This window comes from Lissotriton helveticus, chromosome 10, assembly GCF_964261635.1.
Source record: "Lissotriton helveticus chromosome 10, aLisHel1.1, whole genome shotgun sequence".
Lineage (NCBI taxonomy): Eukaryota > Metazoa > Chordata > Amphibia > Caudata > Salamandridae > Lissotriton > Lissotriton helveticus.
Window position 1 is genome coordinate 1,090,940,212 of NC_136071.1, and position 27,638 is coordinate 1,090,967,849.

The 27,638-nt window shown below is 50.3% G+C and overlaps 1 protein-coding gene across 1 annotated transcript in view; it reads left to right on the forward strand.

Annotated features, from left to right (window-relative positions):
• The first annotated feature begins 4,143 nt into the window (after positions 1 to 4,143).
• ERCC6L (ERCC excision repair 6 like, spindle assembly checkpoint helicase) overlaps positions 4,144 to 27,638 on the forward strand; it is a 46,897-nt gene continuing 23,402 nt past the window's right edge. Inside the window, exon 1 of the mRNA XM_078663800.1 lies at positions 4,144 to 4,366. Within this exon, the coding sequence (XP_078519926.1) occupies positions 4,263 to 4,366 (104 nt within the window). The 5' untranslated portion in view covers positions 4,144 to 4,262. The remainder of the gene's footprint in view (positions 4,367 to 27,638) is intronic.

Sequence of the window (27,638 nt, forward strand, 5' to 3'; positions counted from 1 at the left end):
AATCTTGGAAGCAGGTGCTCAGGGCTAGGCAAAACATGAATGCATATACTTAAAAAAACGTAACTGTTGGTTTCCTTTCAGAGTTACGAAACATATTTGAATGATTTAATGTAGCGGATGTTCTTGGAAGTAGTGTTTTGGGCTAGGCAAAAAATGAATACATATACTTAAGACTACTACCCTTTCAGAAGCTCAGCTCTACCAGGGCATGAAAACGCATGGATTTGTGGATATTCAGCAAAACAGACGAGGCTCTGGCATGGGTAAGGAGAGCCAATACACACGTAAAGGAATGAGACTGCATTATGTGCCACAGAAAGAGTTTGATGAGCAACGCTGTTAGCACAAGCACTTTAAATATCGGGTGTTCCCGAGCCCAAAAGAAATGGTGTTATTCCTGTCCTGCTTTATACATACCTGGGTGGAATCAGGGCTGCCATGACCAGACCTCCGTTTTGAACACAAGTGAGCACATGGCAGTTAATTCCGGCGTCTCCTTGGCTCTCAGTGACACACTGTTTAAATAAATTCACTGCCCCGAACTCCCAGGGTCTCGCGCCTAGGTGTCTGGGAGCAGACCATCTCTATCTGCCATCTCAACTGGTTCAAATACGGAAGCCGGCTGCAGCGCGGGCTTGCGTTGATGTTGCCGCGATTTGAAGATACTCGCTCCTCGAAAACAAAAGTGCAGATACACAAGAGCGATTATCACCTCATCCTCCCTCCCTGCTGCGGTGAGCGCAGCGAGGTCAGGAGGAGCAGGAGGTGCGCATAACTTAAAGAAGCGCGGGCAGCAGGAAGTCAATTAACTTCATTAGTGGGCATGGACTGCAGTGACGTCAGTTTAATTTTGGCGCCATGTGCCTCTACAACTTGGATACATTGTAGCAGTACTTGTAGAGCTGCAAGCAGATCAGGCCAGCCCCATTAGCCTCGGCCTGCTGGGAGCAGTGCGCACCGCACTGACAAGTGCTGCTGCTCAGTTCATCATGTGCATTTATATAGCAGCCCTGGAGGCGCTATAATGCGTGACAATACATTTCAGTGCGGTGATGCGGATCACCACACTGAAATGCGTTAACGTCATACCTGATGCGTTATACTTGGCAGGCAATGAGTGATTACAGCAGGTCTCAAGGAGAGCACATGAGATGTCTAGCACGACCTAAAAGGAGGAGCCGGGAGCCAAGCGGACGTGGATCGTCTCGGCTCCCGGTCCACGAGCTGCTCTAACCCGGCTCTAGGCTGCTACAGCCCTTCTTTTTGAGCGCTCATTTTCCCCACCTGAAGCGGAGCGAGTGGGGCATTTGCGGAGCAACAGTGATCGCTCCTGAGTTGGCGGTGGCGCTCAAAATAGCGGGCGGTAGGATTGCGACCTGCGCTCCCCCGGCCTGCCGAGACTTTCGCCGATTTTCGCAGCAGCTGACAGGACATAATATTATCCAGCTTCACTTTGGCGGCGACCCCCACCGAGGGAATCCTCCCAGCGCCTGCCTGACTCCAAGATGGCGGCCTGCGGCGACCTTCAGATGGCGATCGCCGCTTCTACTGGCTCGCCCTAACCTCTCTCTGGCCGCCTGTTAATCCTGCGGCCCTCTCTCGGATTTTCTGGCCTGCCTCCCGACCTGCTGCCGGTTTGGGGCCACTGCCATTACCGGAATGCCCTGCGGTCCTGCAGCACGGGCCGGATCTCAGGATCACTCACCCCTCCCCCCCGCATGGCACCAGTGTTGTGAATGTGCCATGCAAACCTGCATTGCTCCCGAAGTCCACACTCCTTGCCCCCCTGCCGGCCCGCCACCGATTCCAACACATCTTCCAGGGCGGTTGAAACCACACACAACCCACCGGCTGCCGTGCCAGCGCCACGCGGCCAACGCACGACCGCACCAACAGCGTCAACACGGCCTTCACCACCTTGCGCACCCTCACCCCTACCGAGCCGGCTGACCGCAAGCTCTCCAAGATCGAGACGCGCCTGCGGCTGGCCTCCAGCTTCATCTCCCACCTGGGCTCCCACCTTCTCTCCTGGACTTCTTTACTTTTTGTTCTGTCCTGACCGCCATTTTGCTGCTGATTGCGGACAGTTTTCTCTGGACTCTGACCCTCCATCCATACCCTCGTCCTTTAACCCTTTTCCCCGTTGATGATCCTCAATTGTTTCTTCCCTTTTCTGCTTTGCCTTCTCTCCATACCCTTGCATCCCTCCCACCCTCCCTTTGTGCTGTGACTGCATCCACACTTATGGAACTCTGCTTTTTTGTATATAGAAATAACTCTAATCACTAGTATATGCAGTAGACCTTTGTACCATCTACCATTCCTATGTGACTCTTAGAGTATATCCAGTCATATCCCATAGGGGATGCCCTCGGGTCACCAGGCGCTCTACAAGTCCTTAAATAAATAAATAAATAAATAAATCCCTTCCCTATATTTCTAGAGATAACTCTAATCACTAGTATATGCAGTAGACCTTTGTACTCTCTACCATTCCTATGTGACCCTTAGAGTATTTCCAGTCATATCCCTTCCCTATGTATATAGAGATAACTCTAACCACTAGTCTCCTATGTGACTTTTAGAGTATATCCATGTGTATCCCTTCCCTATGTATATAGAGATAACTTTAACGACTAGTCTCCTATGTGACTTTTAGAGTATATCCATGTGTATCCCTTCCCTATGTATATAGAGATAACTTTAACGACTAGTCTCCTATGTGACTTTTAGAGTATATCCATGTGTATCCCTTCCCTATGTATATAGAGATAACTCTAACCACTAGTCTCCTATGTGACTTTTAGAGTATATCCATGTGTATCCCTTCCCTATGTATATAGAGATAACTTTAACGACTAGTCTCCTATGTGACTTTTAGAGTATATCCATGTGTATCCCTTCCCTATGTATATAGAGATAACTCTAACGACTAGTCTCCTATGTGACTCTTAGAGTATATCCATGTGTATCCCTTCCCTATGTATATAGAGATAACTCTAATCACTAGTATATGTAGTAGACCTTTGTACTATCTACCATTCCTATGTGACTCTCAGAGCATATCCAGTCATATCCCCTCCCTATGTATATAGAGATAACTCTAATCACTAGAATATGCAGTAGTCCGCTATGCTCTCTACCATTCCTATGTGACTCTTAGAGTATATCCTTTTGTATCTCCTCCTTGTGTGACTTTACCTCTTGTACATTTGCAATTTTTTCTGTTTGTATCCTTTATGTAACGCATGTAATCCTAAATCCTTATGTTTTCAACTGGTTCTTATGTAAAGCGCTCTGACACATTCGGGTAAAGTTCGCGCTATATAAAATCGCACAAATAAATGAATAAAAAATAAATAAATAACAAATTGATTGGAGGTATAGTTACTAAGAAACTTGGTGGCAACCCTATTTTTTTTATTTATTTACACATACATGACATCTGGAAGGCAAGAATGCACAACAATCCTACCGAAACATGTCTCTAGCAAATATTTTCATATGCATCATTAAAGGTTTTCGATGCACAGGAACAAGAGTTTACCTGTTTGTATCTTTTATGTTAATCATGTACCCTGATGTCCTTATGTAATGTAACCGGTTCTATTGTAAAGCGCTCTGACGCCTTCGGGTAAAATTCGCGCTATATAAAAACGCATAAATAAATAAATATAAAAAAATAAGTGCTAGAGATCTGCTTCGGCGCATACCCAGAAAAATGGGCGGAGTATAAATGCTTCCGCTATTCTTATTTGTTTGTGAGTAAGACGGCCATCTTTTAGTGGCTGTTTTTTCCATTTTCCAGGCGAACATTATAGCCCAACGTGTCAAAAAATACTTTGAAAAAGACAAAGACGCAAAAGAAGCACATTTTGCTACAAAACAACATAGCTAATTAAACTAAAATTCGGAATGCAGATGTTTTAAATATTTATTGTAAGCCGCTATAAGTAGTTCATAATACTCTCCAACCATTTAATTAGTCCAAACACCTACAGAAAAGGACTACTTGTACGTTCATTCTCCAAATGAGAATTAAAAAATATCCGCTTCCGACTCTTCAATACCATCGCCGTTTAGGGGCCGCCACCTCAGCGAACACACGCAGTGACATTCATATAAACCCTCTCGCAAGGTATCTTGGGTGGGTATTTTGAACAGCGGCGCGCGAAAAAGTAACTGCACCGCTTACCGCTACACCAGTGTGCCTGGTGGGAGCAGAGCTGCCCCGTGCGTGAGAGGGTGCCCCGATCCCTAAGATGGAGGAACAGGGTGGAGGCCCCTTTCGGAGCGGCAGTGACTCCATGGCAGCAGCTCTGTCTCGCAGCACAGTTACCGGCGAGCAGGCAGAAAAATATGAAAGGTAATTAGGTCATTAGCAGGCATATTCCAGTCGAAGGCCGGCGGAGGCGTAACACAGGCCCCCGCAACCCCTACGTGGGGGGTTGGGGGGGCTGCTCCAGGGGCCCCCCCTTGCACAGCAGCAAGCAAGCCTCTTTATGAATAAAATGGTACACACGCCCGGCCTCTTGCACCATTTCATTAATTAAGAGGCTTGCTTGCTGCTGAGCGAGGGGGGCCCCTGGAGCACTGACCCCACCAAAGAAATACTCACAGAGCCACACAGCTAACCCTTCGAATAGTGTTGATGTCCATGACCTGGTGAGCGGTTCGGAGAACTGTCAAGGGCGAGTCTTCTTTGCTAATTTCCTCTGACCTAGTTTTTCGCCTGACCTCCGTCTTTGCTGGTTTCAGGTGTTGGTTTTGGAGGCTTGTCGCAGGAGTGGAAAGACTCGAGTGCATTCATGTATAAAATGACCGTAAGACGATGGACCAGCCATCTGTTTTGTGAATATGCTGTGATATACTGTTTTTTGTTTTTTTCTAATAAAGGAATAATCTGCAATATCGTGCTTACTTTCTCCCCGATTGATATACACCAGCTGTGTCCCAATGTGATTTAACTCTTTAGTAAACATTTTGAAAAGGAAACTCGTATCAAAAACACAATAATTACACTATTGCCCAGTGGACGGTTCAATATAATTTGAATTGTATGCTGTCTTGGATTTGGGCAGGGTGGGTAAAAATATTTGCAGGGCAGAATTACTCTGTTCCCAGTGAGTGACCCTAATGGCATCTGTACATAGGTCTTTCACTGCCATTCTAATCCACTTCTACAACGATAACCTGCTGAATACTTTTGCTATGCCTCAGTTTGAATCCTTACTTTAGTTTTCTAGTGTCTGGGAGGGCACATTTCTGAGTTTTGATACAATTTTCCCATGTATATTGTTTTCATCTGACTTTTAGATGATGTGTAAAACTGGCATGGCTGATTTTTGTGTCTTTTTGTGTTGTTTTATAGTAATATTGTATGGGCTGACGCAGAATTTTGAGGCCTGTGGTGGCACATTGCAGTATAACTGGCAAACTGCGTATTCTGTAGGATACTCTCTCCAGGAAAAAGCTACTCAAACGTGCTTTGTAGGCTCCAGCAAAGCACCTCTTTTAGAAATCTGAAATTGCAAGGTCACTTGGAAACCTTGGTGTCTCTCCCTGATGTGGAGACAGTGGGACATAAAGGAGGGGCATACCTCCGGTGCATTTGGGATGAAGGCATCCTCATCTCTATGTATCTGTTGTGTACTTCTCATGTATGTTGTTAGTCGAGTTTTTATGGATTTGCAGGTTTGGGATTGTCTTTAAAATGTTCAAGTTATTGCCCATTAATGTCAAATTTTATTTCAGACCCTTGATAGTTGTTCTTTGTTCTCCAGCCATAGTGTTCCTGAGACAATAGGATCGCTCCTTGGCATTGTTCTGATTGCTGCCTCAGTTAAATAATCGGCTTTTGACAGTATCGTTACAAATGGCAAAGCTTGTATGTTAAGTGTTTCCCAATTTCTCATTAGAACGTAGAGAATAACAATATAGAGGCATTTCATTTAAATGTTGGAGGTTTCAAATCTAAATATACTAGATTTCTGGGTGGTAGGGCAAAGTGGTAGGAGGTGGGCCTGGCTGCGGGGGGGAAGGTGGGTTGGGGGCCCCCTCTATGTGCTTTGCAGGGTGGCCCCCCTTAAGTTTTGTTACACTATGCCATCACTGTATTTCAATAGCACATTACAGAAATAAATGTCCTGCTTCAGAGACAACTTTTAACCATGGCTTACTCCTCCCTCCCCCAACCTGTTGAAGCCAGGGCAGCTACATACTAATAATAATATCATACATGATATCTCTCCCCTGCTAGGTCGTGCCCTATGCCAAAAAGGGCGTGGTACAACAGTGGAGCAAAATCAAATCACTTTTATTGACTGTGTGATTACTTAAAATCTTTACAGTATAAAACACTTAATCTCTCCCCCTCCCCCCCACCGGAATGCCCTTCCCCCAGTAAAACCCTATGTACTACATTAAGATAACATAGACTGTTTTTGCTACATTATGTTCGTTAAAACTTCTGTTAAAAAATATATATATATATATATTTGTTTTTTTTGTTTGTTCCTTGTCTTTACGCCTTCAAGAATCTAGGAAGTTTTGACGAAGTTCAGCAAGGTTATTCTCATCACAAAGCCAATTGTCAGTGGGAGAGTTCTACACAGCCCCTTGGCCGACCCTGATATAATTTCTGGGTCCAATAGTCCCACTTACTTTGCAAAAGCTCCCTAGGGTAACTGACATCCTACGTTGTTAGGGCTCCAGATGGGGCTCATGGCACAATAACAGGACCCTTGGCCTTTTGATGGGAATCAAGTGCAGTTCTGACTTGATGAATAAACTTGCCGACCCTAGCTAATAGACAGGTCGTAGTTTCCGAAAAGCACCAGTCTGAGGCCTCTCTGCAGGTTCTAAATCCTAGGTTCCGGAGGGCCGGGCGCAGCAGACGATAGCGCTCATTGGCCAACTTTGTACAGCAACACAAAAGGTGTAACCAGGATTCTCTGTGGTAGTTGCATAGCCGGCAGGCGATGGCACAATCAGTTCGTGCCCATTTTGGGTTAAAATCCACGCTCCTAAGGGCCAAGAGGCGCAGATACAGAATTTTCTTTCTCGCCTGAGTTGATAGTGCATCTTGCAGGTATGGTTGGGGTTTGCCAGGAATATACGACTTGTCCAGGGCCAGAGTTAGTGGATTGTGCCGGAGTGATGAGCAATCCGTCTCAAACGAGATGGTCTGGACTTGGCGCTTTACAGCTTGGGCCCAGGCGGAGTAGGGAATTTCATGAAGGGGGAGGCGGTTTCCCTACATTTTCAGTAAGTCGATGCCTTGTTCCACCTTGGTTGTGCCATGGGGTGCCCACTTCTCCAAATATAATTTTTAGAAAATGTTTGAGGTTATTTTCTAGCTAGCCGGGGCCAACCAGGCCGAGTTAACTCGCCTGCAGCAGGTTCAGAATGAGTGAATGGATGGGTGAGTGAATGAATGAGTGAGTGAATGGATGAGTGAGTGAGTGAATGAGTGAATGGATGGGTGAGTGAATGGATGGGTGAGTGAATGGATGGGTGAGTGAATGGATGGGTGAGTGAGTGAATGAGTGAATGGATGGGTGAGTGAATGGATGGGTGAGTGAGTGAATGGATGGGTGAGTGAGTGGATGAGTGAGTGAGTGAATGAGTAAATGAGTGAGTGGATGGGTGAGTGAATGGATGGGTGAGTGAGTGAGTGAATGGATGGGTGAGTGAATGGGTGGGTGAGTGAGTGAATGGGTGAGTGAGTGAATGGATGGGTGAGTGAGTGAATGGATGGATGGGTGAGTGAATGGATGGGTGAGTGAGTGAATGGATGGATGGGTGAATGAGTGAGTGGATGGGTGAGTGAATGGATGGGTGAGTGAGTGAGTGAATGGATGGGTGAGTGAGTGAATGAGTGAGTGAATGGATGGGTGAGTGAATGGATGGGTGAGTGAATGAGTGAGTGAATGGATGGGTGAGTGAGTGAATGAGTGAGTGAATGGATGGGTGAGTGAGTGAATGGATGGGTGAGTGAGTGAATGGATGGGTGAGTGAGTGAATGGATGGGTGAGTGGATGAGTGAGTGAGTGGATGGGTGAGTGAGTGAATGGATGGGTGAGTGAGTGAGTGGATGAATGAGTGAATGAGAGTGAGTGAGTGGATGGGTGAGAGTGGATGGGTGAGTGAGTGAGTGGGTGAGTGAGTGGATGAGTGAGTGGATGAGTGAATGGGTGAGTGAGTGAGTGGATGGATGGATGGGTGAGTGAGTGAATGGATGGGTGAGTGGATGAATGAGTGAGTGAGTGGATGGGTGAGTGAGTGAATGGATGGGTGAGTGAATAAGTGAGTGAATGAGTGAGTGAGTGAATGGATGGGTGAGTGGATGAATGAGTGAGTGAATGAGTGAATGGATGGGTGAGTGAGTGAATGAGTGAATGGATGGGTGAATGAGTGAATGGATGGGTGAGTGAGTGAATGAATGAGTGGATGGGTAAGTGAGAGAGTGAATGAGTGAATGGATGGGTGAGTGGATGGGTGAGTGAGTGGATGGGTGAGTGAATGAGTGAGTGGATGGGTGGATGGGTGAGTGAGTGAGTGAGTGAGTGAATGGATGGATGAGTGAGTGGATGGGTGAATGAGTGTATGGATGGGTGAGTGAGTGGATGGGTGAGTGAATGAGTGAGTGGATGGGTGAATGAATGAGTGAGTGGATGGGTGAGTGAATGGATGGGTGAATGGATGGGTGAGTGAGTGAATGGATGGGTGAGTGAGTGGATGGATGGGTGAGTGAATGGATGGGTGAGTGAATGGATGAGTGAGTGAATGAATGAGTGGATGGGTGAGTGGATGGGTGAGTGGATGGGTGAGTGAATGAGTCAATGGATGGATGGGTGAGTGAGTGAATGGATGGGTGAGTGAGTGAATGGATGGGTGAGTGAGTGAATGAATGGGTGAGTGAATGAGTGAGTGAATGGATGGGTGAGTGAGTGAGTGGATGGGTGAGTGAGTGAATGGGTGAGTGAGTGAATGGATGGGTGAGTGAGTGAATGAGTGGATGGGTGAGTGAATGGATGGGTGAATGAGTGAATGGATGGGTGAATGAGTGAATGGATGGGTGAGTGAGTGAATGAGTGAATGGATGGGTGAGTGAGTGAATGAGTGAATGGATGGGTGAGTGAGTGAATGAGTGAATGGATGGGTGAATGAGTGAATAGATGGGTGAGTGAGTGAATGAGTGAATGGATGGGTGAATGGATTGATTGATGGGTGGATGGATATGAGTGAACAGGAGGATGGATATGAGTGAACAGAAGGATGGATGGGGTGAAAGACGGAAGAGCAAAATGATGAATGGAGGGATGAGTGTATGGATATGAGTGAAAGGGTGGATGGAGAGCTGAAAGATGGAAGAGCAAAAGGATGGCTGGATGGAGGGATGAGTGGATGGATATGAGTGAAAGGGTGGATGGAAGGGGTGAAGATGGATGGATGGATGAGCGGATGGATGAATGGAAGGAAGGAGGGATGGATGAGTTTGAATGATAGATTTGGAGCTGGAAGGATAGGTTGGGCCCCAAGGGCGTCGTGAACCACTTGCTTTAGCAGCTACAGAGGGGGTGGAGCTCTTGATGAGCCTCTTCTGTCTGCAGCTCGGCAGACAAAGGCACATAATTAACGTGTAAGGGTGAGTGAGTGAAAGGATGGATGTTTGGGTGAAAGGGTAGATAAATGAGTGAGTGTAAGTGTGGTTTCCTAGATGGATGAATGAGTAAAAGGATGGGTGATAGGGATGGTGGATGGACGATGGATGTGTTGATGAAGGAAATGGTGAAAAGATAGATGGGTTGCAGGGTGGATGAATTAGTAAGTAAAAGGATGATGAGTGAAAGGGTAAATTAATGGATGAGCGGAAGGATGGAAGAGTGAAAGGGTAAATTGATGGGTGAGCGAAAGGATGGACAGATGGCTGAGATGGATGGATGGGTAGATTTGGATGCGGATGGATGAATTGACAAACAGAATGGTGAAAGGCTGATGAAAGAATGCATGGAAGCCAATGTAAAGGTGAAATGCTAGATATCAGTGGGTGTATGAAAGGATGAATGGGTAAGGTCTGCAGAAAAGAGGCAAAATAAGGAAATCACTAGTATTCACATCCTTTTTAGGGCTCGGGCCTACGCCTCCACGAAGTGGGGGGCGGAGCTTCCGAGCTCTTATGCGTTAAAAAAAAAAAAGAACGGGGTCCTGCTGGCACATTCTTTAGTGCGCGCCTGCGGTTTTTTTGGCATCTGCCTAGTGATTCGTCTTCGCTGTGCTGTCTATTTAGTAGGCTTGACGTGATGGGGTAAATTTACATTCCGTCCGTCATTTATTGCAGTTGTATGGCATATTCTGTGCGAGAACGAGCACGGCAGAGTGATTAATCTTAATTAGGAGCTGTCAGAGTGCCCGTGTAATGCAGTCCAGATGGTGCGAGCGCGTTCACCATTGCATTGCATGTATCATGCGCGCGTTTAACATTTACCTTTCGCGCACGGCAGTCCATTCATTTTAATTAGGAGCTGTCAGAGTGCCGCGTTCACGTTGGAGATAATGGAAAGAATTTTCCTGTAGCTTCAAGGGCAGTCACAGTTGATTTTTTTTTTTTAAGATACCTCGCATACAAGCACCCTTGCCTCGCCAATCCGCGTGTCTTTTAAAATAAAACAATATGGTAGAGTTTAACAGAGATTTTCTACAGGCTAGCGATGACAGAGCATATCTACAGGCTAGCGATGACAGAGCATATCTACAGGCTAGCGATGACAGAGCATATCTACAGGCTAGCGATGACAGAGCATATCTACAGGCTAGCGATGACAATGCATATCTACAGGCTAGCGATGATAATGCATATCTACAGGCTAGCGATGACCGCGCATATCTACAGGATAGCAATGACAGCGCATATCTACAGGCTAGTGAAGCCAATGCATATCTACAGGCTAGCGATGACAGTGCATATCTACAGGCTAGTGAAGCCAATGCATATCTACAGGCTAGTGAAGCCAATGCATATCTACAGGCTAGCGATGACAGTGCATAACTACAGGCTAGCGATGACAGTGCATATCTACAGGCTAGCGATGACAGTGCATATCTACAGGCTAGCGATGACAGCGCATATCTACAGGCTAGTGAAGCCAATGCATATCTACAGGCTAGCGATGACAGTGCATATCTACAGGCTAGCGATGACAGAGCATATCTACAGGCTAGCGATGACAGAGCATATCTACAGGCTAGCGATGACGGTGCATATCTACAGGCTAGCGATGATAATGCATATCTACAGGCTAGCGATGACAGCGCATATCTACAGGATAGCAATGACAGCGCATATCTACAGGCTAGTGAAGCCAATGCATATCTACAGGCTAGCGATGACCGTGCATATCTACAGGCTAGTGAAGCCAATGCATATCTACAGGCTAGCGATGACAGTGCATATCTACAGGCTAGCGATGATAATGCATATCTACAGGCTAGCAATGACAGCGCATATCTACAGGATAGCAATGACAGCGCATATCTACAGGCTAGTGAAGCCAATGCATATCTACAGGCTAGCGATGACCGTGCATATCTACAGGCTAGTGAAGCCAATGCATATCTACAGGCTAGCGATGACAGTGCATATCTACAGGCTAGCGATGACAGCGCATATCTACAGGCTAGTGAAGCCAATGCATATCTACAGGCTAGCGATGACCGTGCATATCTACAGGCTAGTGAAGCCAATGCATATCTACAGGCTAGCGATGACAGTGCATATCTACAGGCTAGCGATGACAGAGCATATCTACAGGCTAGCAATGACGGTGCATATCTACAGGCTAGCGATGATAATGCATATCTACAGGCTAGCGATGACAGCGCATATCTACAGGATAGCAATGACAGCGCATATCTACAGGCTAGTGAAGCCAATGCATATCTACAGGCTAGCGATGACCGTGCATATCTACAGGCTAGTGAAGCCAATGCATATCTACAGGCTAGCGATGACAGTGCATATCTACAGGCTAGCGATGACAGAGCATATCTACAGGCTAGCGATGACAGAGCATATCTACAGGCTAGCGATGACAGCGCATATCTACAGGCTAGTGAAGCCAATGCATATCTACAGGCTAGCGATGACAGTGCATATCTACAGGCTAGCGATGACAGTGCATATCTACAGGCTAGCGATGACAGTGCATATCATCAGGCTAGCGATGACAGTGCATATCATCAGGCTAGCGATGACAGTACACATCTACAGGCTAGTGATGACAATGCATATTTATGGGCTAGCGATGACAATGCATATCTACAGGCTAGCGATGACAGTGCATATCTACAGGCTAGCGATGACAGTGCATATCTACAGGCTAGCGATGACAGTGCATATCATCAGGCTAGCGATGACAGTACACATCTACAGGCTAGTGATGACAATGCATATTTATGGGCTAGCGATGACAGTGCATATCTACAGGCTAGCGATGACAGTGCATATAGGCTAGCAATGACAGTGCATATCTACAGGCTAGCGATAACAGTGCATATCTACAGGCTAGCGATGACAGTGCATATCTACAGGCTAGCGATGACAATGCATATCTACAGGCTAGCGATGACAGAGCATATCTACAGGCTAGCGATGACAGTGCATATCTACAGGCTTTTGAAGCCAATGCATATCTACAGGCTAGCGATGACAATGCATATCTACAGGCTAGCGATGACCGTGCATATCTACAGGCTAGCGATGACAGTGCATATCTACAGGCTAGCGATGACAGTGCATATCTACAGGCTAGCGATGACAGTGCATATCTACAGGCTAGCGATGACAGTGCATATCTACAGGCTAGCGATGACAGTGCATATCTACAGGCTAGCGATTACAGCGCATATCTACAGGCTAGCGATGACAGCGCATATCTACAGGCTAGCGATGACAGAGCATATCTACAGGCTAGCGATGACAGTGCATAACTACAGGCTAGCAATGACAGTGCATATCTACAGGCTAGCGATGACAGTGCATATCTACAGGATAGCGATGATAATGCATATCTACAGGCTAGCGATGGCAGCGCATATCTACAGGATAGCAATGACAGGGCATATGTACAGGCTAGTGAAGCCAATGCATATCTACAGGCTTGCGATAACAGTGCATATCTACAGGCTAGCGATGACAGAGCATATCTACAGGCTAGCGATGACAGTGCATATGTACAGGCTAGCGATGATAATGCATATCTACAGGCTAGCGACGACAGCGCATATCTACAAGCTAGCGATGACGGTGCATATCTACAGGCTAGTGAAGCCAATGCATATCTACAGGCTAGCGATGACAGTGCATATCTACAGGCTAGCGATGACAGTGCATACACTCCCAAGGAGACCACAGGCAGCTGAGGTGCAATCTTCTCCCACTCACAAGAACGACATCACAGGCAGCAGCAGTGCAAGCTTCTTACACTCACAAGGAGACCCCAGGCAGCAGAGGTGCAAGCTTCTCACACTCACAAGAAGGACATCACAGGCAGTAACGGTGCAATATTCTCACACTCACAAGGAGATCACTGGCAGTACACACCACATGAACACACTCCATAACACATAGCAACAATACATTGGCATTTACAATGCCATTAGCTCAAACTCAAATAAATCCGAGCCCGATTGCATTTCTAATGCTTGTATACTATGAGCCTGACATAACCAGAGAGGCTATTATCCGAGCTCTTATATAATGAGTGCTGCCAATTTTTGACGGTGCACTACATGATGGAACCAAAGGGACAAGTAGATTTCTTACAGGACAAGTATTAATTTATTTATTTATTTTGAGAGTTTTATACAGCGCGAACAAGATCTTTGCAGATATCAGAGCGCTTTACAAGTAAAAATACAAAGTAAAAATACAAGGTAAAGAAGCGTATATACAAAGTAATATATGAGGTAGTTAGGTACAAGGTGCTAGTTACATAGGTAGGTCAAAGGACATGAGGTAGGTCACAGGTGTGGTAGTGTAGGTACACTGAGTATAGACAAACAATTGTGTCAATAGCATAAAGTGCAATAACAAGGAGCATATACTTGCTTAAGCGTGTTTAGAGTATTTAGAGTTTAAAGGTGGGCCTAGTTGAGGTGGGTGTGTGCAGGATGTATAGTCCCACAGGTGCGACGGTAGAAGGGAAGTAAGGATCGTTGAGGTGGAGAGGGTAAAGTGTGCAAAGTCAACCAGGTGCGTCAACAATATAACAATATACATAATCAACCAGGTGCATCAAACATAATAACAAAATACAAAGAGTGAGCGTATACAATTACGTAATTCGATAATACAGGGTACAATAGGCCAAGGTCGGGCAGGACTTACAGAGCAGATTCATGAGTGATACGTAGTAATAGGTCATGTGTATTTTGCCATGAGGATCGCTTTAACTTCATTCTTAAAGATTGTGTTGGAGGAGATGAGCCTTGTTTCAGGAGGGAGTGAGTTCCAGATCCTGGGTGCCATTCCTGAAAAGGAGCGTTTATACGTTTTTCCTTCCGAAATCTTCGAGGTTTCAGCAAAAGATTGCTTGTGCTCCTAGTAGTTCGGGAGCCACCCGAAATTGTCAACTTTTCAGTGAGGTAGGCGGGTGAATTCAGATGCACAGCCTTGTGTGTCATGCATGCGATTTTCAGTTGAATTCTGGCTTCAAAAGGTAGCCAGTTCAGTGATTTAAAGTCCGGGGAGATATGCGAGTGTTTTTTTGAGCCTGTGACGAGTCTCGCTGCGGCGTTAAGGGACGCTCTTAGGGGTGCTGTTGTAGTTAGGGGGAGCCCGCAGAGGGCGGTGCTACCGTATTCTATGTGCGGGATGATTATAGATTGTACTGCAGTTTGGAAGTCTTTGGCAGGAAGGAAGGGTTTAAGTTTTCTCAGGGTATTGATTTGGAAGTTCGCTCCTTTGGTTGCCTTGCTGATGTGCTGCTGCATGTTGAGATTAGTGTCAAGTGTTATGCCTAAAGATTTTGCTGAGTCTACTACGATGGGCTGTATATTTAGAGCCGTTAATTGCTTAAGCCATGTTTGAGCCGTGGATATTTTAGCGGGAGGTGAGATCAGGAGGAACTCTGTCTTCAGAGCATTGAGTTTGAGGTGATTCTCTGCAAGCCAGGATTGGGTGTTTCTGATCGTGGTGTTCAGCAGCATGATGTCCTTGGGAGATTGTATTTTGAGATAAAGTTGGGTGTCGTCGGCATACATGTGAAAGTGCACATTAGAAGCCTGTAGCAACGTGGTGAGAGGTTCCATAACTAGTTTGAACAGTGTTGGGGAGAGGGAGGATCCTTGAGGGACGCCTAGCGATACCGGTACCGGAGAGGACAGCAGGTTGTTGCTTTTGATTCTTTGTGTCCGGTTGTGTAGAAATGAGGTGAACCACTTTAGAACAGACCCAGATATGCCCATTCTTGTGTTTAACAGTTCGAGTAAGTTCTCATGTTTAACTGTATCGAATGCTGAGGAGAGATCCAGAAGGATGAGGAGACAGGTATCGTTTTGGTCTAGGATTTGGAGGGCATCGTCCACTATGTGAGTCATGGCAGTTTCGGTACTGTGCCCTGCTCGGAAGCCTGACTGATGAGCGTTTAGGAGATCAAACTTATCTATGTGTTTAGTCAGTTGTAGTTGTACGCATTTTTCCAACAGTTTAGCGAGAGTGGGAATGTTTGTAATAGGGCGGTAATTGTTTAGATCAGTGGGGTCTGCTGTTGGTTTTTTTAGTAGCGGTGTGACTTGCCCTACTTTGAGGGCGTTGGGGATGGATCCTTGTTGAAGAGAGCTATTGATAATCTTAGACCAGAGTGGGAGAAGCCAAGGGGAAAAGTCTTTTACAGCGTTAGCAGGAAGGGGGTCAGAGAGGTGATTGGAAGGTTTCAAGGCGCTGAGCAGTCTGCCAATTTCTTCTACGGAGTAAGTGTCAAAGGATGACCAAGTAGCATTGTTCTTTGGTTGAGGTATTGCTGTGTGTCGGGGGTTGGAGTACAGGATAGCGTCATTGAGGAGATCGCTTCTTATTCTCTCAGTTTTTTGGATAAAGAAGGCAGAGAAGTCTTCGCAGGAAGGAGTAACGTCCATGGAGCTGATTGTCTGGGGATGCTCTTTGGATTGGGTTCTGACTAACTCAAACAGTTTTCTTGGACGGTTTTTAGCTTGGGCGAGCTGGAGGCTGAAGAAGTCTCTTTTTGAGCGTTTTATTTTCCTGAAGTAGGCGTTTCTCTGTTTCCTTAGACTTTTTAGGTGCACTGCAGAAGGGGCTGACCTCCAGGTGCGCTCTGCCATTCGCATCGCCCGTCTATCCTCATTGAGGCTTCCGTCATACCATGGGTTGGAAGTCTTCTAGGACGAGACTCTTTTCAGTTGCATGGGCGCCACCTCATCGATTATTGTGGACATAGTATTGAGATAGAAGTCAGTCAGAAGTTGAACGTCTGTATCGCCGGGAGGGGGAAGTAGCCTATTGCAGCTGTTAGGTGGTAGGGAGTTTGGGTTGAGTTTCTTCAAGTCTCTTTTCCACACTTTGTGCTTAGGGGGTTGAACTGAGTTAAGTCTGGTTTTTTCCTTGATGATGAAGGAGACAATATGGTGATCTGACCAGTCACAAGGTTGGATTGACTCCAGTTGAATAGCGCCCTCTTTGGAGATGATAAGGTCAAGGGTAGAACCTCTCTTATGGGTCGGGCTGTTGCATATTTGGTTGAGATCAAGTGCGTTGAGAAAGCTTTTGAGGCTGTTTACCACTGTGTCACTGTTGTCATTCCAGTGGAGATTGAAGTCGCCAAGGAAAATTTGGGTGTGCTGTCGTCCTGAGTTGGCTGTAATTGTATCCATTGTTGGACGAAGGAGAGATTGTCCCCAGGTGGGTGGTATATAATGTGTAGTGAGCATACCGGTTTGCTTTCGCTGATGATATCAAGGCAGAGGTATTCACAGGAAGTAAGAGAGGAGACGGTCACTTTGGAGACTGAGAGGTTGCTTCTGTAGAAGCAGGCAATTCCACCGCCTATCTTTTTGTCCCTGTCAAGTCTAATGATACAGTAGTTGGGAGGGACTAGGATATCCAGTATAGGTGTGGAGGAATCAGACAGCCATGTTTCAGTCAGAATGGCTAGGTCCAGTTCCAGGGACATGATGAGGTCGGCGACCTCCGTGGAATGTCTTTGGGCCGATCTGCAGTTGAGAAGTATGCATTTAAGGCTAGGGGTGCAAAGGGTGGAGGATGATTCCAAAACGAGGGGTACATTAGTGAGGTTGTTGGGGACAGCGCCTCTGTTATCCTTTTGGTGCCTGAGGTGGTTAGATATAATCGTTGGGATGGACATGTTGGTAGCTAGTTGCTTTTGGGGAGCCGGGTCGTAAGAGTGGAGAAGGGTGTGTACGTCAAGGTCAGAGATCGTGTTGGTGGTGCGTCTGGGGCGATTGGTGGTATTGCAAGAGGGGGTAGAAGTCCAATGTGGGGAAAGATGTGTGATGAGGCGAGTAGGAGGTGTGGAGGAAGTGTTAGGTGTAGAAGAAGGAGGAGTATTGCGCTTGGTAGTAATGAGATTATTTATTTATTTATTTATTTATTTATTTATTTGCAGTTTTGTACCGCGCTGGCTTCACTCCCGGAGGAGTATCTCCGCGCCTTTGGCTTCTACAAATGTATTTAAGAGGAGGAGTCTTCAGGATGGTCTAATGTTACTGTCCAAACAAAAAGGTCTTCAGCTTTTTCCTAAAAGTAAGGTGGTCTATACATTGCCTGAGGGATATAGGAAGACCGTTCCAGAGCGAGGGTCCAGTTATTGATAGTGTTTTTGCTCCATGTCTGGCCTTTCTAGCTCTGGGTATGCAAAGAAGGCTTTGTTCCCTTGATCTGAGTGTTCGAGTGGGAATATAAGGTGTAAATTTGGTGTTCAAGTAGGCGGGACCCATACCATTCAGGCTTTTATGTATGAGGCAGCATACCTTAAACTTAGCCCTCTGTCTAACAGGTAGCCAATGCAGTTTGGTCAGCAACGGTTTAGAAGGAGTACGGGGAGGAATTGCAATTGTTATTGCGATTGTTGGTGTTGCGAGGGGGGATAGAGGTCCGGTGTGTGGAGTGTTGTGTGGTAGGGCGAGTAGGCGGTGAGGGGGACGTGGTGTTAGGTGTGGTAAGGGTGGTGATGGGGGGGGGGTGTCTGAAGAGCAACTCTTTAATGGAGTGAAATTCTTCTTTCAATTGGAGGAGGGTGGACATAATAATTGCCAAGGTGATGATGGGCGCGGTGTTGGGGGAGGGTACTGGCGCTGAACCGGCGAATACGTTGACAGGGGGCAGTCCGGGTGGAGAGGCGGAGCTGATGTGGGTGTTGGGGGCGTTAGCGAGAGGATAGGTGTTATTGGGAAGCGCATCCGTGCTAGGGGGGGGGAAGGGAATAAGGGGGCGATGTGAAGGCTGGCTGTTGTGGGGGAGGAGGTGGAATATTGAGGAGTGAGCGAGGGGGGTGGGAGGTTGAGGGAGGGATGCAGGCTAGGCGTGGCGGGAGTGCTAAGTCGGAGAGAGAGTCATGTTGTGTGGGGTGCCATTGGGGGAGGAGGGGTGCTCTGAGAAAAAATGTGCGGGGGAAGGTACGGGAGTGCAGAGTGTGGGGGGGGGGAGACAGGAGGATGAGCGGAGGTACGGAGGTTAGTAGGGGGGCTGGGAAAGCGAGTGGTGTGTGGAGGGACCATGTCTATGTCTGTGTATGAGGGGCGGGGAGGGGTAGCTGAGACGGGCAGGTGATTGATTGTGGAGCAGGGTGTGAAGGTGAGGTGCGTGTCTTCTTGCTGATGAACTGGGTTAGGAGAGTTAAGGGTGGGAGCTGTGACGTTAGGAGAGGTAGGACAGGGGGTGATATGCGTGTAAGTCCGAGGATTGGAAAGGTGCTCTTTGAGAGAGGGGAACATGTTGTCAAGTAGTTCCAGGTTCCTGTCTGTCGCTTGAATTAGGACAATCCCGTTGTTGTATATAGTGACGGTGGTTCTGCCTGGGAGGAGTTGGGACGATGTGATGGAGAGTGTTAGGCCATGTGCGGATTTCCTGGAGGTGGAGACGGTGAATAGGGTGAGGAACACTTTTTTCCATTGCGCTCTGCGTGTGGTGTGGAAAATGATGTCGGTGTTCAAGGGTCCATTGACCGATGAGAAGTAGGTGTCGGCAAAGGGTGTTTCTGGGTGAGACCTAAGGAAGTCGTGTTTAAAGCGTTTAGTAGCTTTTTTGGTGAGCACGGGAGGGTAGTTTATTTTATATGTGTGTTTGCCGCTGAGCTCCATGTTGGTATGGTGGCAGTATAGCGCAGGGGTTGGTGAACCCTAGTGATATGCCGGAGCAAGATGCACATGCAAACACAGCAGGTTATCAGGATCAGGGATGGCACTAGCGGGCAGAAAATACACTAGTGAGACGACAGGCATATGTGCAGTCGATGCATTACATGAAGGATAGGTAAAGTGAATACAGGTGAGTACAGGTAATGCAGTGCGGTTGCAGAGTTGTGTAAAGTGGTAGTGCAGAGTACAATTGGAGGAATAGTTCCGGGACACTATAGACCACCAATGGGTGCAAGTTGCAGCATTGTGCAAAGTAGTGCAGAGTATACTTGGACGAGTAGTTTTGATAAAAATATAAACCTACACTATATGAGGTAGCAGTCGGTGAATTACCGGGGATGAAAGTGAGAAATGGGTGCAGCTTGCAGAATTGTGTAGAGTAGTGCAGAGTACAATTGGAGGAATAATTCTGATAAAATATAAATCTATAGATAAAATATACAAATATAGAAATAAACCGCAGAATACACATGCAAACAGTCGGTTACAAGACACAGATAGGTGTGCGTCAGAGTAAAGTAGTTGGGCTTAGTCTAAAGTGGTAAGTTCTTAGTGTCAGTTTATAAAGTGAATTAGTTAATAGCCCAGCGATACTGACTAGTCCAAGATGGCGGCCCGAGAGGAAGAGACTCGTCAAAATGGCCGCCACAGGGGGCGTGGCTTAGCGGGCGATCATGGCGGACGTGGCTTCTTAGAGCTCCCGCCGGCCCGACGATTATCCTACCAATTCTCCTGGCCCCCGGACCCGAAAAGCATATCAGAGTTGGGGCATAGGTAGCGGACGACTCAGGGCGCATTCCGGTGCCAGAACTGGCGAGCCGTGACCCTCCCTGGTGGTGTGGTGTGCTGGTGCGGCGGGCGGCCTAGAGCCGGCCAGACGAGCCGGGGCCTCGATTTTGGCGCACCCGGATCGGTGCGCTCGGCCTGGGGCCCGCGGCGCCGCTCTCCTGCCACGATCCGACGCCGCCTGCAGCGGGCGGACCATCACGGGCCCCCCTGCCCTTCCGCACAGAGCAAGCAAGGAGAACTGGTGCTGAGGAGCGCCTCGGCGACGCTGCGGCCTACCTGGCCTTGGAGGAGCCGGGGTCTCGAGTTTGGCGACCCCTGCCCGAAATCGCCTACACAGATCCTTGGCCCGGAGGTGCAGGCGCCTGGGAGCCCCGGGGACCGAGGGGCCAGTGGCGAGCCCTACCTGGTCTGCTGCCCTTCCCAATCCAGGTGTCGCCGGAGCTGTGGGGCCCGGAGGCCTGGACTGCAGTGGCCCGTGCCGCATTGGGGGTGCCCGGCGTGGACCTGGTGCCGACCCGCAGCAAGACCCGACGAACAGTGAGTGTTGGCCCCCCCCCACATTTGGTGCGGTGGTGATTGCTGAGGGACGCTGTGCCCGGGGGGGTCATTGGGGGCCTGGCCCAGACTGCCGGACCTGGGGGATTCCCTGGCGGCCGCTGGGGCGCACGAGGTACCCCGAAGCAAGCTGGCATAGAGAGGAAGGTGCCCCGGAAGAGGCTTACACGCGCTGGGACCTGGCCTGCGAGGGTCGGCGGAGTCGCGTCTGGAGAACACCCCCTATCACCTGGGGTGTACGACAGCCGGGAGCGTGAGGAGGCCATAGCTTGGGAGGGTGCCCTGCTCTTAATAGCGGTTGGAGTGAAGGTTGCCCCGCCGTCAGCAGCCGCCGGCGCATTTGGGGACAGCTTGGCCGGACTCAGCCTTCGCCATGACCAGAGGGGGAGGAGGGCCCGCTAAGCAGGGGCCCATCGACAAATTCACGGAGCCACAAGGCGGCCCCGGAGCGCAGGGCGGCCAGGGACCGGGGCCGGACAACGCGGCGCTGATGGCGGCTATCACCCAGTCGAGAGACATGCTGGATGCTAAGATTGGGGCTGTTGGGGCCGATGTGACACTCCTAAGGCAGGACCTGCGCAACGCAGTGGAGCGCATAACTGAAGCAGAGTCCAGGGTCTCAGTAGTGGAAGACGATGTCGGGACCCTGAAGAGGAAAATGGCGGCGATGGAGAGTATCCAGAAGGGCCTAGCACTTAGGGTGGAGGACGCCGAAGGGCGGGCGCGCAGGAACAACCTTCGCTTTGTGGGTTTTCCGGAGGATTGTGAGAAGGGGGACATGGGACGCTTCCTTTCTCGATGGCTGGAGAGCTGGCTCCCTCCGGATACCCTGTCCAGATGTTTCGTGGTCGAACGCGCGCACCGGGCCCTGACGCAGAAACCGCCGACAGGAGAACGACCCAGGGCGGTGATCGCCAGGATTCTGAACTTTCACGATCGAGACGTTATCTTGCGAGAGGCGAGGGCCAAGGACTCTCTTTCATTTGAATCCCACAAGATCATGGTCTTCCCCGACTACACCAGGATGGTGCAGCAACAGAGACGCTCCTTCCTGGACGCCAAGGCTAAACTTCGGGGCCTAAAGATACAGTACTCCTTACTCTATCCGGCCCGCTTGCGGGTGGTCTTCCAGTCTAAAACTCACTTCTTTGCGACGCCGGAAGATGTTTTCAGGTGGACAGATGAGACGGTGAGGGTCAGGCCGCATCCCCAACCGGGCCTCGATCCAGGCCACACGAGTGATTCATCGCAAACCCAGAGTGACCACCAGGCCCGTAGCCGGAAGAGTAGGAAGTCCAGGTCCAGGCGCCGCAACGCCTCCGACACTGGGCGCAGTGCCGCTGAGCCGGCTGATCCGGGAACTTCGGGGGGCAGTGGATGAGGTGCAATGGGTGGTCCTGCCCGCCTACGGATACCAGCCGCTCCAGCGGTGGAACTGGCTCCACTGGTGCCTTGAATACCTGAGGACTGCATCAGGTGCTAACTGTTACGTTTTCTAACTGTCCCACAACAGGTTCAGACTTTGGGACGGGTTTGGGGTGCTCCGATACAGGGGCTGCTAGCCTCCTGCATAGTTGGGAGTAGATAAGGGGAGGGGGGAAGCCTTAGAGTAAGTGGGTGTTCGGGATCCATTGGTATGGTAGGCTTTGGGCGCTCTGTTTTGGGCCCGAAGCCGCCCATATCGCGACAGGTACTTCAATGTTTGGTGAGGTATAGGGGGGGGGGAGGGGGGCAGTTGGGGAGATTGGTTGGGGGACAGGTTGGGGTTGGGGGGGTAGGGGAGGGTGGCACAGTGTCTGCATTGTTTAGGCTATTTTCTTGTGTGTGTGTGTGGCTCCGAGAGCCCGGGTCTTTACATCTCCTCCCCATTGACTATGGTTGATCACCAACGGTCAGGCCTACCAAGGGCAAAATTGCGAGTGGTGAGCTGGAATGTCCGGGGGATGCTGGATAAAATTAAGCGAGGGGCGGTGCTGCAGCTGGGGAAGAGGGAGGGGGCGGATGTCCTCCTCCTCCAGGAGACGCACCTTCAGGGCACCAAGACCCTTAGTTTACAGAGGTATGGGTATCAGCAGGTGTTTCATGCCGGGTTTGCAAGGGGGTCCCGGGGGGTGGCGGTCCTGATACACCGAAGGCTCTCATATGTACACGAAACACATTGGGTCGATGCACATGGTAGATACGTGTTTGTTAAAGGAATGGTTGGGAGTGAGCCGATGGTCTTTGGTAGTGTGTATGCCCCGCCCCCGCTGCAAGATGCCCTTGTTGAGAAGTTGTTCGAAGTGTGGATTGGTATCCCGGATGTTTTGGCGATTGTGGGAGGAGACTGGAATGATGTGATGGATGGGCGGATGGATCGCTACAGGCCCGGTAGGGAACCCCAGACAGCGGCGCCGACGAGGCTTCATGGCCTGGCACAGGGCATGGGTTGGACCGATACGTGGCGCTACCAGCATGCCTTGAGCCGAGAATACTCCTATGTGTCGGCTGTGCACAAGTCCTTCTCTAGGCTAGACTACCTGTTCGTACCGACTCCTTGGCTGTCGAGGGTCGCTACCACGACCATACTCCCCCGTGGCGTCTCGGACCACTCCCCCGTGTCCCTTGACCTGCTGCTGGACAGGAGGTGACAGCCCTTTCGCTGGCGCCAGTCAGCGTGGCATCTACAGCAGGATGGATATCGCACACGTTTGCGCGAGTCTATCTCCGATTATTGGACAGAGAATGGCGGGCCAGAGGTCGACGCAGTCACCCAGTGGGAGGCGATGAAGTCGGTGCTCAGGGGGGTAGACATTGCCTGGTGTGCGGAGGCCCGAAGGACCCATCTGCGCGAGGTGGAGGAGGAGGCGGCAGGGCGGGTTCGGGACCTGGAGAGGGACTGTACCGTGAGTGACACGGACGAGGCGGTGGGGCCGCTCCTGCAGGCACAGCAGTTGTACTCCTCCCTGCTAAACAATGAGGCGCGCCAGCTTTGGCTGGCCACTCAGAGCAGGATCTATCAATGGGGGGATAAATCCAGTACCATGCAGTAGACTTTGCCAACACACCTTCCGGCCCCAGGCTCTGCCGGGCATTTGGGATGACCAAGGTGTCCAGTTGGCGGCCCCTGAGGCCATAGCTGCCAGCTTCGCGAGGTACTATGCCGATCTTTATGCCCCCCGTGAGGTCCTCCCTGCGGAAGATATAGACAACTTTTTTGCAGATATCCCGCCGCGCGCCCTCCCAGAGGAGGCCAGGGATCGGCTGGACCTTCCCCTTTCTTTGGAGGAACTGGGCACGGCACTTGGGGAATTAAACACCGGCAAAGCCCCGGGACCGAACGGATTTCCGTGCGAGTTTATGAAGACCTTTCACATCCAGCTAGAGGGGCGCTACCAGATGGCACTGGAGGCGGCCAGGGAGAGTGGACACCTACCGGCGGATTGGCGGCACGCAGAAATTGTTGTTTTCTGTAAGCCAGGGAGGCCCCCGGAACAGCATTCTTCGTACAGGCCGATTTCCCTCTTAAATTTCGAGGCGAAAATATTGGCCAAGGCCTTGGCCAACCGCCTTCTCCCGTACATCACTGACTTAGTACACTCAGATCAGGCGGGGTTCATGCCCCATAGAGCAACTCGGCACAACATTCGGCGGGCGCAGGTGGTGGTGGAGACAGCCCGGGCCGCCGGGATCCCAACGGCGCTCCTCCTGGCAGATATCGACCGAGCCTTTGACTCTCTCAGCTGGGTGTACCTTAGGGCACTACTGTCCCGCCTTAACCTCGGGCCGGTCTTCCTCTCGTACTTGAGCTTGCTCTATACGGACCTGACCGCATCGGTGCGGGTGGCGGGAGCGGCGTCCGAGTCCTTCCCCATCGGACGGGGCACCAGGCAGGGATGCCCTCTCTCCCCCTACCTATTCGCCCTGGCCATGGAACCTCTGGCTGCGTGGGTGAGGATGGATGCGCAACTCCGGGGACTGGAATGGGACATGGGCCCCTCCGACCGTATTGCGCTCTACGCCGACAATGTCATGTTCTTCCTCACGGACCTAAATAGGTCCGGACCCAGGGTCCTGGAGATAATGAAAATCTTCGGGGAGGTTTCAGGATTGCATCTGAATGTGCAGAAGTCCAAGCTGTGGGTACTGGGCGGCGGGGAGAGGCCGGGTGATTGGGCCTTGACACTGCAGAGCGCGGTGGGGGGCCTCAAGTACCTGGGTATCTTTCTTACAGATGTTCCGGATTTGGCATGGGAGCGCAATGTGGTGCCTGTGTGGGACAGGGTGCGTTCGGACATAAAAACCTGGTCCAGAATGCCGCTGAACATATATGGCCGGTCGGCGATCTTTAAAATGGTGGCCCTGCCGCGCCTTCTCTACCAGTTGCAGAACCACCCATACCCCATTGCGCCGCAGTGGTTTCGCCAAGTGAACGCCGCTCTAAGTCAGTTCCTTTGGGCTGGGGGAGTGGCGAGAGTGGCTCTCCGCACCTGCTTTCTTTCTACGTACTGCGGGGGCCTGGCCACCTCAGACATTTTATCTTACTATCAGGCGGCGCACCTGCTGGTGCTCAACGACTGGTGGTATGGGGATCGGGGTGACCCGACCTATGCCCTGGAGCGGTACTTGATGGACCCAGACACGATCCACACCATTCTTTATTCGGCGGCTATCAGGAAACGACTCCCCATGGTCACTCAGGTGGTCTTCCGGGTGTGGCGCGCTGCCTTGCGCCGTATGGGATGGTGGAACAGATTGACGAGGGAGACCCCGCTGTGGCAGAACGGCCGTCTCCCGGAGCTGGCGTCCCTACAGGGATTCAGGGGCTGGGATGATATCGGTATCTCCACGCTCGGTAGCGTCATGAGGGGCACCACCCTTAAGTCTTTCCAAATGTTGAGGGAGGAATACGACATGCCCAAAACTCAATTCTTTAAATATTTGCAACTACGTCATGCACTATCTCCCTCTCTGGTGGGCTTGGAATCTCTGCCCGAGTTTAGCCCCCTGGAGGCCAAAGTGTTCATGGGGGAACTGGAGGAGAAAAAGATCTCCAATATATACCAAACTCTGGTCACGCACTGTTCCTCCTCTCTTGATGGATTGCGTACTGCATGGGAGAGAGATCTTGGTGCGTTCGAAGAAGAGGACTGGAGAGAGGCCCTGGAGGCCCCTAAGGGGGCGGCCATTGCGATGCGCCTCCGCTTTATTCAGTTTAAATACTTGCATAGGGCCTACTTTACCAGAGAGCGGTTGTGGAAAGCAGGTTTGATTGCCTCCCCCGAATGCTTGAGATGTGGCCGGGCGGTTGGAACGTTTGTCCATACTGTGTGGTCATGTGCGAACTTGGCCAGGTACTGGGTGGGGGTCTGGGACTGTTTGGCTGAGGTTCTGGGCTGGGACCTTCCCCGATCACCGCAACTTGGCTTGCTTCATGTTATGGAACAGGTGGGAGGCAACGTATACAAGCGTCACTTACTGGTCCTAGGCCTTACTGTAGCCAAGCGAGACATAGCCAGGGCCTGGAAGGACCCCAGGGCCCCTTTGTTGGAGGTTTGGAGGCGGGGATTGGACTTTTGCATGGGACTTGAGCGCCCGATCTTTGAGGCCAGGGGATGCCCCCAGAAGCATTTTAAGATATGGAAGAGATGGGCGGCCTACAGGGGACTGTGGCTGGAACCACCGATGGCCCAGGACACTGGGGAGGACCTTTAACTACTGTACCCTGGGTGGCAGGGAGTGCGCGCACAGGATGTTATTATACTCTATGCCGTGGGATTAGCAGACACTGGGTGGGGGGCGGGGTTGGGTCAAGGGAGTTAGGGAGTTGGGGGTTGGGTGTCTAATGCAATACTGCTTGTACTGAATGCATACCCTTTTTTCTATATGCTTATGCTCATTGGTCCTGCGTTGTGATGCGGGACGATGTCCTTATGCTCTGTGCTATGTCAGTACTTGAAAATAAAATCTTGTTCTGAAAAAAAAAAATGGCCGCCACATATAGGGGGGAAGAAACATTAGTCCTCTGTTTATTGTGGTTGCTTTGTGAGCCGGGAGGGCAGTTTCACTTTCATGCTCGAGGGAGCCTTATCTTGAGGAGCCTCGTGGCCACAGGAGGTGATTTATTGCCTTAGCTTTTGAATCTTGGACCCCCGCCATTTTAAACAATGGGTTTTTGAATATGACTGTCGGCATAAGCACATAAACGAGTACCTTTTCTCTACTCCTCGTCCAAGCGGTGCTTAGCTCACGCGGGTCCGCTGCGAGAAACTGTGTCACCCCTGAGTGGCGGGTGGGGCGTCCACAGCCTCCCGTGACCTCCGCTAGGTCTGTAGGGCTCCCGGTGCAACAACCAGCGGCCCCTCTCAGCCCTCCAGACCGCCAGGACTCCTCTGCTGCAGGGCGGGCGGGAGGGAGGGAGGGAAGTAGCTCTACTTGCAGAAGAAACTCCGGGCAGAGAGTGACAATCCTCAGGCTTGGGGAGGGAGGGCTGGCCAGAGCTGTTCTCCGCTAGTGCCCCGATCTGCAGAACAGCAAAAAGAGATGAAGTGCAGGGTCGATTCCGCCCGCCACCTGCACTGTCCGTCTCCTCCGGCGTCGCTGCGAGGCGCAGGGCTCAGCTCACAGTGAGCAGTCAGGCGTAGAGCCCAGTGGGTGGGGACGCCCGAACTCGGCTAGTCCGCCATGCCTCTCCCCTCCTCTGTCTCCACTACCGCGGGGCGCCTACACGGACCGTTCCAAAGTGGGGTCTCCGTTGTGCTTAAGGCGCCTGCAGCGAGAGTATGACTTGCGATGACAAGATCTCAGCTGGCGGGGCGAGGTGCACAGCTCCCAGTGAGAGCGGGACACCGGGGGTCTCGGCAGCAATCACAGGCGGGCAGGACCGTTCCGCATCTCAGCTGGCGGGGCGAGGTGCACAGCTC